General features: G+C 40.3%; 1 protein-coding gene across 4 annotated transcripts in view; it reads right to left on the bottom strand.

Moving 5' to 3' along the window:
• Positions 1-2,313: 2,313 nt before the first annotated feature.
• Positions 2,314-14,083, bottom strand: part of LOC127626654 (supervillin-like) — a 77,346-nt gene continuing 65,576 nt past the window's right edge. For 3 of the 4 annotated variants that reach the window (XM_052102633.1, XM_052102634.1, XM_052102635.1), the window contains exons 13-28: positions 13,852-14,024; positions 13,220-13,375; positions 12,723-12,859; positions 11,953-12,100; positions 11,509-11,654; positions 11,219-11,394; positions 10,537-10,675; positions 9,614-9,911; positions 9,171-9,428; positions 8,692-8,899; positions 7,026-7,159; positions 6,618-6,773; positions 6,088-6,231; positions 5,705-5,811; positions 5,416-5,571; positions 2,314-4,873 (exon numbers count right to left, since the gene is read on the bottom strand). In XM_052102633.1, the coding sequence (XP_051958593.1) occupies positions 4,787-4,873; positions 5,416-5,571; positions 5,705-5,811; positions 6,088-6,231; positions 6,618-6,773; positions 7,026-7,159; positions 8,692-8,899; positions 9,171-9,428; positions 9,614-9,911; positions 10,537-10,675; positions 11,219-11,394; positions 11,509-11,654; positions 11,953-12,100; positions 12,723-12,859; positions 13,220-13,375; positions 13,852-14,024 (2,623 nt within the window). In that variant the 3' untranslated portion in view covers positions 2,314-4,786. The remainder of the gene's footprint in view (positions 4,874-5,415; positions 5,572-5,704; positions 5,812-6,087; positions 6,232-6,617; positions 6,774-7,025; positions 7,160-8,691; positions 8,900-9,170; positions 9,429-9,613; positions 9,912-10,536; positions 10,676-11,218; positions 11,395-11,508; positions 11,655-11,952; positions 12,101-12,722; positions 12,860-13,219; positions 13,376-13,851; positions 14,025-14,083) is intronic. The other variant, XM_052102636.1, reaches the window with a different exon arrangement.

Here is a 14,083-nt window from a genome sequence, read left to right as displayed (position 1 = left end):
TTTAACTATAAATCTCCACTTCCACATTCTTCTTTTGTTTTTTGGCAATTCACATTTTCCATGCATATCACCACTTACTGGGCAGGGAAGATAATTTCCATATTGATGTTTCTCACCCACACCTATCATATCACTCCTGTAAATATGAATTTAACTAATGGAGTCATATGGATTACTTTTATGCTGCCTTTATGTGATTTTTGTTTTTTAACCTTGAGATATTCTCCTAAAATCTTTGTGTTCAGCAGAAGAAAGAAATTCATGCAGATCTGGGTTGGCATGATGGTGAGTAAATTATGATTGAATTTTCTATCCCTTTAGCTGCTGATTTGAAATATGTTATTTGATTGCAATCTTGATCAACCGTTTTGGAGATTTTGGTCTTTCATCATTTAAGTATAAAAGAGCTGTAATTGTATGCCACTTGTTTCCATAGAAAATAGCTGCCCGGGAGCGTTCCAAAGATGGCCACCGAGTGGACTGACTTGCCTTAAGTATTGTCGGCAAAATTGTGTATTGATGCCGTCCGTCACTAGAGGGTGGAAGACAACGCTAGTTGACCGATTGATTTTGGAGCAACAACAAAAAAAAAAAATCTTAACATTTCTAAAGAGCACGTTTCATATTCTGATATGAACTAATATTGGAAAACCATGCCTGAGGATTAGAAAAATCATGTTTTGTGTGTGTGTGTCTACACACTGTCACAAACTGTTTCAAGAGCTTCGGTGATGGACATTTGATCACTTGCATACAACAAGAGTGTCTCAAGAGGTTTAATTGAGTCTGCACGTGGTTCTCGAGGACGTCCGATAATCATGGCTTATAATCAATTCTGGATAAAAGTCCTGAGTTTAGAGAACATATTGATTAGACATTAAATTGTAGTCAGCTTTCTGGTCTCACATGTTCTCTCTTTTTCTCAAGCATACACAAGGACATTGAATGAGGCAATGGCCCCAAGGACTCACTTTAATACAGAACCCAGAGTTTTCCCTTGAGTTTTTTTTTTCCCTTGTCCATCTAAAATGTCTACAATAATTATTCTTATTCAATAAGCACTTCAAGGAGAGGACTGTATTTTTTAGTTGAGGCTGTATAGAATTGTCCTTCACCATTTGTCATATCAATCACTCAACAGTAATATACAGCGTTAAGTACAAAGAATGGAAGAAATTAAATCTGTCATGATTATTTGTATTCAAAGCGCTTGACATGGCTTGGCAAAGAGAGTGCTTTTGCTATTGTTAGTGTAGCTTTTGCGACCATTGTGAATATAAACACAGAGAAATTCTTTCAGTCACATTTCTTGTTTTATACTCAGAGGGCCCCTTTTTCAACAACTGCATCTGTTTGTCACAAAGATCACGTGCGGCTCATGTCACAAAGATCCACAGCACTCTTGTAATTTTCCCTGTGAAGATGTGCTTGTATAAAACTCTGAATGAAATAATTAAACTAAGAAGGTAATCTTGTAAACTGCCTCTCTGAGAGACAGACTCTACCATCTGTGGTCGTGATTAATTCACCTGTGTGCGTGATTGTGTGAAAGGCTGAGAAGCTAATCAAGGTGCTATGGAGTGTAAAAGCAGGGCCTTTGCCTCATGACACATTTTATAAGGGGAGGAGGTGGCAAGGCAGTGCTGTTTTTAACATACATTTTTTTTTCTTGGGCACATAACTTCAATAACCCTTTATATTCTTAACCCTCACATTCTGTTGAGATAGACTTTACTGTTTTACGGGGTCCCAGAGAACCCAATGCTATTCATATAGAAATAATAACTATACTTTTGCATTTAACTTCTTTTCCATCTGAACCTTTTAACCTTATTTGTCCCTCTGTTTTATCACAACATAGAAATGGACTTCTCAAAAATGTGACTGGCATCCATTCTAGTAACATTATTTCTTTGAGGTTCATTTGCTTGAGTAAAACATTGTAGAAAAAAACAATAAATCAAAATGGCAGGAGTGTACTGATACAGTGTACACCAGCCACAAAATTAATTGCATTTATTATAGATTTTTTTATCTAGTGTCTGAGACCCCAAACATATGTAACATTTGTCATGGTGGACATTTGAAATTTTGTTATAATCATTTCACAAAAGATTAAGAAATGTCAAGTATTTACTGGATACTAAAATGTTATGTACATTTTTCAATCTATTATAATAGCCTTTGGGTCTCTCAGATGCCAAACTGAACAATTGTTAACATATCAACAACATATATTAGCTATTTACAGGATGTAATATTCTTGCATTATATCACCACAGAATGGACAAAAAGAGGATGACACCTAGTGGGTTAAGACTGTATTGCATGATTTTACTGAGTTTCTAATGTTCTGGCCGCATATTTCTGGTATGGAACAAACAAAACACATACATACATACATTTCAGAATCCACACGCATACATACATATTAATTAGTTTTTTGGGACCCACTTTATATTAGGATTCTTTAACTACTATGTACTAACGTAAAAATACATACAATACAATGTACTTATTCTGTAACTATATTTTGTGGTACTAAATTCTCTTAAGATTCACATTTGCTGCTACTGAGTTTGAGGTATGGTAGGATTATGATTAGGGGTTAAGGTTAACAGTGTAACTACAGATGTAATTAAATGCAGGTACTTTAAATGGAAGTACAATGCAACAACATGTACGCACACAGTGAGTGCATACATGCTGCAGCTGCCACTGCAGTCCATACAGTTGGGCTACATGCAAGAAAAGACCAGGTTGGTTCTCGAGCTGAGGGAGTCCACAGACGAGTCAGTAAGGAACGCAAATGCCAAGGTTCCTACTGGCCGCAAGTGGAATGCCCAAACCGAGGTCGATCAAGCTGTCGGTCGGCTACAACACAGGGAGATCATGGGCAGAGTGCAGGTAGGAAGAGCAGGTCTAGGATGGGGAGAGACGCCATGCTTTTGGTCCAAGGCCAATCGCAAGCAAAGGAAGGAGATGGTGGTAGCAGAGGTGACGAGGATGGAGGAAGATCGCTATAAAATCAAGGCCGTGGCGCAGGGTCGACAAGGAAGCTGGACAACCTGGGAGGGAATCATGAACCGGAACATCAGTTGGTCAGACGTGTGGAAAATCCCACAGGCAAGACTTAGTTTCCTTATTCGTTCAACCTACGACACGCTTCCCTGCCCTCGGAACCTTCACCAGTGGTTTGGAAATGAAGAATCCTGCGTACTCTGCAATGCTCCCAACGCAAGTCTCCAGCACATCTTGGCAGGCTGTAAGATCGCTCTCTCACAGGGACGCTACAGATGGCGCCACGATCAGGTCCTGAGAAAGCTAGCCGAAGTACTTGAGGAGTGTCGACAGGGTAGTAAACAACCACCATCAGTAGAGGACCCCACCATCTTCGTGTCGGAAGGAGGGGTAAGGAGAAGCACCAGATCAAGAGAAACAGCAAGGCCCTTCTCCCCCAACCAGGAGTGGGACATGAGGGTGGACCTGGATAGGCAGCTCCGGTTCCCCACGGAGATAACCACCACATCTCTCCGGCCAGACATAGTGGTGTGGTCAACCAAGGCGAGATCGATGCACCTCATCGAGCTCACTGTACCACTGGAGGAGGGGATCTAGGCCGCCTTTGAACGGAAGAAGGCCAAGTACTCAGAGCTCGCTGCCGAGTGCCGGAAAGCTGGCTGGAAGACGACCATCCACCCAGTGGAGGTCGGATGCCGAGGTTTCCTTGGGGTATCAACCATACGCCTCTTGAGGGAAGCAGGAGTGACTGGAGGGAGGCTAAGGAGGGCAACAAAGGATCTGGCAGAGGAGGCAGAGAAAGGTAGCTTTTGGCTCTGGCTGAGGAGGAAAGATAGGAGTTGGGGGAAGAACATCTAACCCCAGATTACAGCAGCAGGGAGAACAGCTATCAGCTGCAGGGGGTGACAGGGAGACGTCCCTGTCACTGCTCCGCCACCAGGAGACGTTCCAGAATTAAAGGAGCGAAACGTCGGTGAACGGTGGTTTCTGGCTGATGACCCTGCAGCTGACCCATGGGCACTGGAGGAGGTGCGACAGGCAGCAATGCCCAGCAGGTGATTACATCTTCCTGTGCAATTACGCATAGTAGTAAAAGACACCTAATAAGTGGGTCTGTTATTTGTAATATTTTTGACAGATTATACCTTATAGTCACATTAAAGAGATTGGATAACACTGTATATTATTCATATGAACATGCCAGTGGCAGTAGTGCACTTAATATGTACACACGTTATGGCTTGATTAAAGAGCATTTCACTTTCAGCGGTGAATCTTGAACAAACATAGCGCTATGACTTATAAAAAGGCCTCCATTTGTTTTTCGACTGATTACATGAAGTTTCACAATTAGTGTTTAATGCATTTTAAAGTCACAGTTCGACAGCAAAAGGGTTAAAACAATAAAATATAATACATATTTATAATTCGAGCTTGTACTTATTGAGACATAATGTAGATTATTTGTGTGTGTGTGTGTGTGTGTGTGGATATTGTTCATGTCATTTCCTAAAACGTACACGTTTTCATGTTTAAGACATGTAGAAAAGTTGTTTAACCAAAGGCTACTAAAGTATAAAGCATGAAATTGCTATCACCAGCAAGGTGATGTATGGGTTCATCTTTTTAAGAAATTTCAGACTGTACATATTAGTGCTATACATATAAAAAAGGTTTGCTTAAAATTACAGAGAAAATACACAATTTCTTAGTAGACAATACTTGTAAGTGAATATACAGATTGCAGACACAGAGTTTTTTTGGTTTAGAAGAGGCCTTTGCTCTTTTTCAGATTAAGCTGTTTCCAGTTTGGGAGGGCATGAAATTCATCCCGTGGCATCTCCAAAACAATCTGCAAAAACAAATAAATCTGTCAGCTTAAATTATTTTAGCATTATATTAACATAGAACTATGCCAGTTTGCATGAAGTGGGGATTGGTTAATTTGGCTGGCTGACAATGAAAAGACACATTGGAAAACCATTAAACCAAATTGAGAGTTTGCTGGCCTTTACTGACAAACCGCAAGGTTTTATAGATTGAGCTCATGCAAGAGGAATCAGTTTCCATGATGACCATTTCAGTCTGAACTAGTGACCCCTCGAGTGGGTGACATGCATAAGGGATAATTACTGTCAGCCAGTCATTATGGCAAAATAAATCATGACAGGGTGATCAGGACTCTTATTAAAAGCTTCTTATTTCTTATTAGCTTGTGAGAAGAAAGCTGTCGTGAACTTATGTGAGAGACATAAACTAGCACAGATAAGGAAAACATACAGTTTAGCAATCATTGTACAAAAATATTTGGCATCACAATGCAGTGATTGAGAGCTGTGTATTATGTTTGTTTAGTAAAGGCCATGTGTGAGCATAATTAGGTGATGTAGATACCTGGAAGTCATTATCAGACAGGTAGTATTCGAGGTGCAGAGGATCCACTCCCTCTGGCAGGGGTTTGGCGGTGAGTTCCTCCGGGGTGTACTGTTGTCTGCTGAGTTTAGACAGAGCATCTTTTACCAGGATCACTTTATTATGGGGTCCCTCTACCTATTTAAACATATACAAGGGACAGGTCAATCATCTATAGGCTTAGATAATAAAGAATGTCATCTTGACTCATCTTTAATTTATTATGTGCTCGTTGTTGAAACGGATTAACTGTGTATTCATGATAATTTACTTTAATATTTGGGTCTTTCTCCCAATAAGGGAAGATGTTGGTAAAGGTGAGTGGTTCTGCTCCAGCCAGGATCAAATATGCCTGAGGGGGCCGCTTGGAGTTCTTCCCTAAAGCACAAACACAAAATCTCATTATTATTCAGCAAAGCATTAAATACGCACTCAAATAAAAACTCTGCTTGGACGAAGCTGACCGAAACATAGATTTGACAGACTCGAATCAGCGTATTAAATTTGTATCTGTTTTGCTTCAAACCTGAGGAAAACTCAAATAATTTCAAAATGTCATGAAATTTGAACTGTTGCTATGTTGGTTAAAACTGAGGTGCACTCAGTGTTGCAAAGAACAACCGCAGTCAATGCATGAAGAAGACAATTTCTGACCTTGGCAATACTGTAGCACTGTCTCCATGGCACACTTCCTCTCAATGTCCCAGCGGATCTTGGCTGAGCCAGTGCATTCTGTATCTTCTGGCTGCTGTCCTTGCCACAGGTAAACTTCCATCCTGTTATCCACCAAGAACAGAGCTACAGAGAAAGAGAAAGACACCAAAAGCTGTAAAGAAAATTCAAACCCTGATTTCACCTTGAACTAAGATGCATTTCAGGTGATCCGATCAGCAGTGGACAACGCTAAATTAAGATGTAATCAAGGTCCCAAATGTTTTGTGATTACATCACAACACATACGGAGGCAGTCAAAAACGCATGCGAGGTGTAAATGCTAATCCATCCTGATGCGCCAAAGCACTACACACAAAAACATCTGAAGCTCAATTAATGCAGATAATCCACTAAATTAACCAAGAATTCTGACAGAAATGTCAATACATGTACATGTGTGCATGTAATATCATTTGAATTCACATTATGAGTATATGTGGTTAGTGCATATCCGTAAAAATATTATTTACCAGGCTGAGGGGCCAAATATAAGTTCTCCAGCAAAAACGGCATTGCCATGACAGATCCTGTCACTTGGGCAGGGTCGAACTGCTCCTCTCCCAGAAATGTCCCACCGCTGGCACTCAGACGGAAAAGTCGTGGGGTGAAATTATACTTCCCTGGATCTACAAGCACACACAATGTCTGTAATCACCTTACAAAGCAAGTTGCAGATGAAGCAGTATTTTAAGGTAGCTCCTAACGCAAATGCTATTTTAAAAAGGTTGGCAGCAAGAGTTGCTGCTCATGTAGAGTGTTCCCTACTGGAACAGAGACATGGGGTCACTAGGAAATATTATGCATGCATTTATTACCATGACATACCTAAGTTGCAACATTATAACAAGAAAATAGCGTAATAAATAGCCTATTTGTACCTTGCAGCATGCAGTCATAGACTTTCCTGTCTTGCTTGCCAAGAGCAGTCCAGAAATCATTTGGCTCAGTTCCCTCTTCTATCTCAAGCACCTTCAAACTGCTGTTACTGTTCAAACCCAACTCACGAGGACACCTGTAACACATATATACAATCACCAAGCCACATTCCCTGTATACAGGAAGTTAATACAAAAACATGTCCACAATTTTTTTTTTTATCAACAAAGATTTTAGATTCAATTATTTGACTGTACTGTATTTTAGCTACAGTGACTAGTCACCTTTTTTTTTCTCAATATTTTTAATCATCTTCTTAAAACTTGCCTTCACTACTGCATTTAAATGGCTCTGCAATATGACAATTATTATGAGGTCATATAACTGTATCCTCGTACGACCGCACGATCCACATACGTGGACGTTGTATTATGGCTTCACTATACGCAATGCATCATTTAAATGAATAGAATCTGACTGAATACTGTTCACAAGACCATAGACCATATTTAAAACGTTAACTTTTGCCAAACCGAGACACGTGACACAACAGCATTCCATTGACTTCCTTGAAGCACTCCTATGGATGCAGCACCAACGAAAGTGCCTCTGGTAAGAAATATCTTTAAGATTTTTCATTGAAACCTGTGTGGTTGTAAAGAGTATCATCTCTAGTTTAGTTTGATATGTCGCTTTAAAAAATCTGTTCATGTTTTGCGCGTCAGCAGGCTGATAAACACGATGTCTACATATGTGGACACTGGCACTGCATTTCCTAAAAGTGGAAAAAACATGTTAATTATTTTGAAATGTTTCAACTAACACATCAGTGGGTCATTTAGCTTCATTTTAATATACATTTTGTTATCTTTAATTTTGTTATCTCTGTGCAATACGATTCTATTTATTAACATTAGTAAATGCATTCCTATATATTAACTGTGCATTTTCACATTGAGAGTCAATGGGTTTATCCAAAAGCTGAAAGATGTTGCTTTCAGATACTTTATATGGAGTTAGGATAAAAATAGGGAGTATTTTTTGCAGATGCACAGCACACTGGAGGATAAGTCATTCACTAAATAGTGAGCAAGGGAGAATCCTATAATTTTCTATGCAGCTAAGTGCATTAAATCCTAAAATCCAACCAAAAGTTCAGTTTCAGGCTGCAGATTATGTTTGGACCATACAACATGGTTGGCATGATCGGATGATGCTGGACATTACTTTGAATCAGAATGAATTACTTGATATGAAAATCGGCTGTAATGTCTGTAACGTCTCAACATGAATAACTGGAAACATAATAACCGATTTGATGAAAAAAGTCAAACTTTCTATAGCTAAGAGTTATTTAACATTTCACAAGGTAGTCTCGCTGTCCACATTTGTTGATATTCATTATTAGGAAAACTATTTGCTCTATTTACTTTTTGCTTGTTTATTAGGTGCTACTAGTTACAAATCATAAAGGGAAATGGAAAATGCACACAGCAGTCAAGCTCGGGTCTCAGGAGGGTATGCATAATAATTATACATGAATTACTCAAATTGATTTAGATGGAGTATTGAAAATTGGAGATGGTGTATGGATTCAAAATTATTCCATGCGAACTACACATACAGTACATAAAAAAAATGGTTAGTCTATATGGGTAAAAAGCTCACGTTTGAGTAAGGCGCTCCACAGTCCTCTTTCCAACCTGTCGGGCACTGGGGTGAGACTTACAGCCATGCCACAGGTACAGCTGCCCCGCCTGTACCCCCAGCAGCACCAAACTGGCACGAGAACGCAGACTGGCACAACAGCACTCCACTTGTACCAGGGAGCCCTCCTCCTCTACCTCTCCACGCACACAAAACAAATGCCAGTCTCCTGATGCACACAACCAATGAAACAAATCACACACACACTTATGGAATAACTAATTACAAATATGTTTATGACTTTGCCAAGTTACAGATGAATTTGTGCCAAAATAGCATAGAGTTTGATTGGATGCAGAGCATTTGATGCCAATAAGAAAATATTTATTTTCCTTTAATAAATGTACGATTATATGGTTAGCTGCATTTTATCATTTAGCATTGTTTTATGCAAACCAAAATTTTGCTAACTAAAGTATGTGTGTGAGTGTGTTTGTTACCTGTGTTGCTGGAGCTATCCTCCCTTGAGCCACGATGGATGATTAGCCCTCCCTGGAAGAGTTGGAGGAAGCAGGGAGGCTCTTTTCCTTGTGTGACCAGCACTTGCGCCCCCCTGTGGTTGCCCAGCTCTACCGTCATCAAGGCAGATGTGCCCCGCCCACTGACACTAGAGTGACGTCCCTGCCAGAAGAAGCATGCTGTGCGCTCCCTGCCTGGGCCAGCTGTCCTCACTTCACCAGGCTTTAGCCTCTTACCAACTGCACAAACACAAAGCACCTCCGTACTCAGTTTCTGACTACACCCGAATGTGGTTTGACTGATCAGATCACAAAATGATTTGGACTCTGTTTACACCTGTACTTAACACCATCTCTCTGTGATTGGATCACCATACAGGTTTAAACAGGACTGTAGTGTGAACAAAGTTACAAGCCTCACTCACCGACATTAGTGACAGAGAATTTCCAACGGATGACGTAAGTGTCCCCCTCGTGCAGTTGACCCACACTCTCCTGCGGGATCTCAAAGTCATCAAACTCACGGATATGCCATGCATCAACAGCTATTGTGGCCAGCTCAGCTTGACGCCCATCCTCTGAACGGACTAATCCGTGACCCCTCTGCACATCCACACCCTCCAACACCATCTTCACAGGACCCGCCTTGCCCGCCAGCATCTCACTCACATCACAGGGCTTCAGGTCAGAGTCATAGGTGGGAAGGTGCTGACATACTGGACTCTGGAGGAGAAAGAAAGAGCCAAGAATGTTAGCCAACACATTACTGTATTAGTTTACCCAAAATGTACTTACCCTCACGTTGTTCCAAACCCCTATGATTTTCTTTCTATCTTTAGATTTGACATGTCAGGTTTGACGTCAGTGACGTTGGGTTTATGAGACACGCGAGAACGAATGAAGATTGATGTTATTGATGCCAAAACTGATTTGACACATCTACAGACACTATATTTGATTTGAGGGCAACAGCAGAAGGTAAGATTTTCAGTGAATAACGACTTCAATTTTGGTTTGTTCCTCATACAAAGCTATGGTACGGCGTTAAAAGATTTGGAAAACACAGCACATGTCATATAAACTACTGTTATGATACTTTTGTAGTGTTTTTGTTACTTTAGAGCTTAAAAGACCCAGTTCCAGACAATTTAATTATATGGAAAATAGCGACCAGGATGTTCTTCAAAAATGCACCTTTTTGAGCTCCACAGAACCGAGAACAGCATACGGGTTTGGAGCAACATGAGGCTGTGTAACTGACATTTTTGTTCTTTTTTATGTACTATCCCTTTAAGATAAAAAGCAGGATGCAAAGCTTTGAGACAAAAGGCCTCTTTCTGTGAGTTACCTTCACCTCTTCCACCACCGACTCCTCTTTGATGGTTTTCCTCTCTGCCCAGTCTAGAAACTTCTCTCTGAACAGAGCAGTCTCATTGTGTTCTGACAGCCGTCCAAACAGAGCCCAACTCGGTCTGCCCTCACCTTGTCTACTCATACACACACACACACAAACACAAAGAGAAAGAGAGGTGGGGCAAAAGGATTAGTCATCAAAGAGTGACTTTTTCTAAATAGTTGAAAAAAATTATTTTTGCTGTTTTACTGTTTACAAAGCCTCGGACTGTGAAAAAGACAGTAGTAGGGACATTTTAAGTGTTGTATTTCAAATATATATATTAATCTGATAGATTGATAGTACGATAGATTGTACAATTGATATTTCAATGGACAAACAGACATAATCAAATCAAATGCAAACACTGGGGGGCAGTATTGTGGAGGTACAATACAATAAGTGGTTGAAAATATCAGAGTTTGTGAGAAAATGGCATGTGCCTTAGTTTAAATGGCTGTTCTGCTCATTATTTTGAGCTCAATGCCTTTAGAGATGTAAATAAAACTCTATCCAGGCTAATCATTATCTAGATAATCAGCAATGGCGGGAATTGAAAGATCTGTCTAGCTTTTGTTCCTAGAACCAACAGACAGCATGACAGGTTAGCATGAATGTCAGTAGAGTGGTAACTCACTTAGGGGTGTCTTTATTGGCTGAGGAGGGGTCCAGGGGGTTGACTCTGCAAGTGCTGTAGTCATACACTCCACTCCAGAGCTGTTTGCCCAGCTGCACTGCCACCTTCCTTTCACTCAGAGAAACATCCTTGCCTGTCCACACGTACACCTCACTGCCAAAATCAAACACCAGCACCTGCACAAACACATTGATAAGTAAAGTTAACTAGCATGGAGTCAAGCACAGTTTACAAATACACAAACACTGAACAGCACAGAACAATGTAATAGAGGCTGTGAATGTCTGAACCTCATTAGAGTTGAGCAGAGAAACGCTGGGGATAGATGCCCAGGCCTCCTCATAAGGAACCAGCTTATCCTCCACCAGCCTGTAGACACAGTTTGACTCCACTATACCACTCTCATAAAGTTCATCTTCCTCCGGCTCTCCTGCGCCTGTAAATCAACACGCACCCAGAAATAGATGTAAAACAAACAGAATAAATACTTGTAACACACTCAATATATTTACATGCACTTTAAAAGTTTGATTTCAATCAGACTAAAACAATAATTCATCTATTTAAAATGTAATGTTAACCGCTTTTGCAACAACCTCTTCCTGGTTATTATATTTTGATGAAAGATTAAGAAGACTATTTTTTTAAAACAGAATAATATGCACTGATGAATGATTCATAATTTTCATTTTTGGGATGAACTATTCCTTTAAATAATTGTGTACAGTATGTACCTCTGTACTCAGTCTTTCCACCTAGCAGACTCCAGAACTCTTTGGCTGAACGGTTTTCTGTGTTGATACCCTCCTCCAGTACTGTGATCTGTGGAGCCTTGCAGCCCAGATCTCTCTTAGTCTGGACATACTGGGCCATCTCTGATCCCTGTCACACACATAAACATAAATACACATGTTGTTGATACTAATGGATCATCACCAGATGTAAAAAGTGAAATATTTATTTACATTTTATTATGAGATATGTTATATTTTGTATATTAGGACGGCATACACAAAACCATTCACAGTTTGTCTTGTACGCATCTTGCACACAAAAATGGTAAGAGCATTCTCAAAATTGCAAGCTCCAACCTGATTGGCTGACTTTACACAATTTCCGGAAGTCGGAGGTATGTTATGCTATGAAACGTTACAAGGTATTTAGTTGCTACAATGAGCACTTTAAAGAAGACCTATTTATTGGATTTAATGTTTGTGAGGTTACATTGCATCAAATCTTTAAAAAGATACTGAGAGGGGGCCTGGGTAGCTCGGCACATAAAGATGCTGACAACCACACCTGGAGTCACAAGTTCAAATCCAGGGTGTGCTGAGTGACTCCAGTCAGGCTTCCTAAGCAACCAAATGGCACGGTTGCTAGGGAGGGTAGAGTCGCATGGGGTAACCTCCTTGTGGTCGCTATAATGTGCGGTTCTCGATCTCGGTGGGGTGCGTGGCGAGTTGTGTGTATTTATTTTTTGTTATTTTTGCTTTTGTGTGTGTACCTTGGCTTTTTCAATAACATTGGCAAACTCTCCACTCCAGAAGAAGCAGTGTTTGGGTGTTATGAGCAGATAACAGTCTCCACTGTTCAGAGAGCGGGCTGTGGGTTCAACCAGACGAACTTGAATATGCCTGCGTCCTGTAAATACAATGAAAAAATGAAATTGTTACAAACTCATTCAATCAATTGATCCAAACCAGTATGACTTTTTTTCCACATGGAACACTAAAGGAGATGCAAGGCAGAATGACAACTTTAGTCACCATTCACTTTTATTGCATGGAAAAAGATACGATGAAAGCGAATGGTGACTAAGACTAAAATACTACTCATCCTTGTGTGTTTTATGCCAGAAAAAAAAGTCATAAGGTTCAGAGCAATGTGAGGGTGAATAAATGATGACAGAATTTTTGGGGAACTACCCCTTTAACCATCAAACAAAAGCATTAATTTATGTCTCAGATACTAGTCACAATCTTCTGTATGACTCGACTACACCTTTGATGAGGATGAGCATGAGCTTGTGGAAAGGCACAGCACTGTTGTTGGTCACCACCTCTGTAGACTTCACACTCCGTAGGTTGACTTTCCTAAAGTTCTCTTTGCTGGCCAGACCAGCCAAGGCCGCGTCTGCCAGATTAGAGTGCTTGGCCACTGAATAGAAGAGAAGAAATGTGCACTAAATTAGGCTATTAATTACAACATTACCTCATTACATGAAGTAATGTCTACATCTATGGAAAGTAATATACTTCTCAAGAGCATTGTCATTTCGGTTTGACCATTTTCTTTTAAAAGGTGTTAAAATACTGTCTCCTATAGCAGCTTAATTTAGTAGATTTAGTAGAAGTATTACATTCATAAATCGAATTTCCAGAATAGTGTAAATGCTGTCGTTCTGTGACGCTTTCAAAACATTGCTCTGTTTGTTACAGCATCCCAAACCAGCAACCGATAATGTGACTGCTGGGCGGGACTATCTGTTTTTTGACCAATGGAGGACAGTGGGCGCATTCAGGAATAATTATTTAATCCTCTTTGGTGCCGCTAGTGGCACAGAAATTATACACCATACACCTTTAAAACACAAATCAAAAAATGTTTCACTTCAAAAATCTCTACAAACTTACTTCTCTCCATTTGTATCCTTTTGGTTTCCACGGAGGCCACATTGAGTCTCTGCTCAGTGTAAGTCTGTCTAAGGTCGTCTCGAGCAGCCAGGGCACGGAGAGGGTTCTTTGAGCCCTTAGTTTTCCGGGAGGGCCGCACTGCACGCTTGTGTTCCTCAACTGTTGATTTTAGTCTGGAATTTAGCAGGAATCCATTAATGAGTGCAAGAACCAAGACCATAGAGAATATATC

The sequence above is a fragment of the Xyrauchen texanus genome, chromosome 33 (genome assembly GCF_025860055.1).
Source record: "Xyrauchen texanus isolate HMW12.3.18 chromosome 33, RBS_HiC_50CHRs, whole genome shotgun sequence".
Lineage (NCBI taxonomy): Eukaryota > Metazoa > Chordata > Actinopteri > Cypriniformes > Catostomidae > Xyrauchen > Xyrauchen texanus.
The sequence above is the reverse complement of the archived record's forward strand: the minus strand, read 5'-3'. Positions and strand labels throughout refer to the sequence as shown.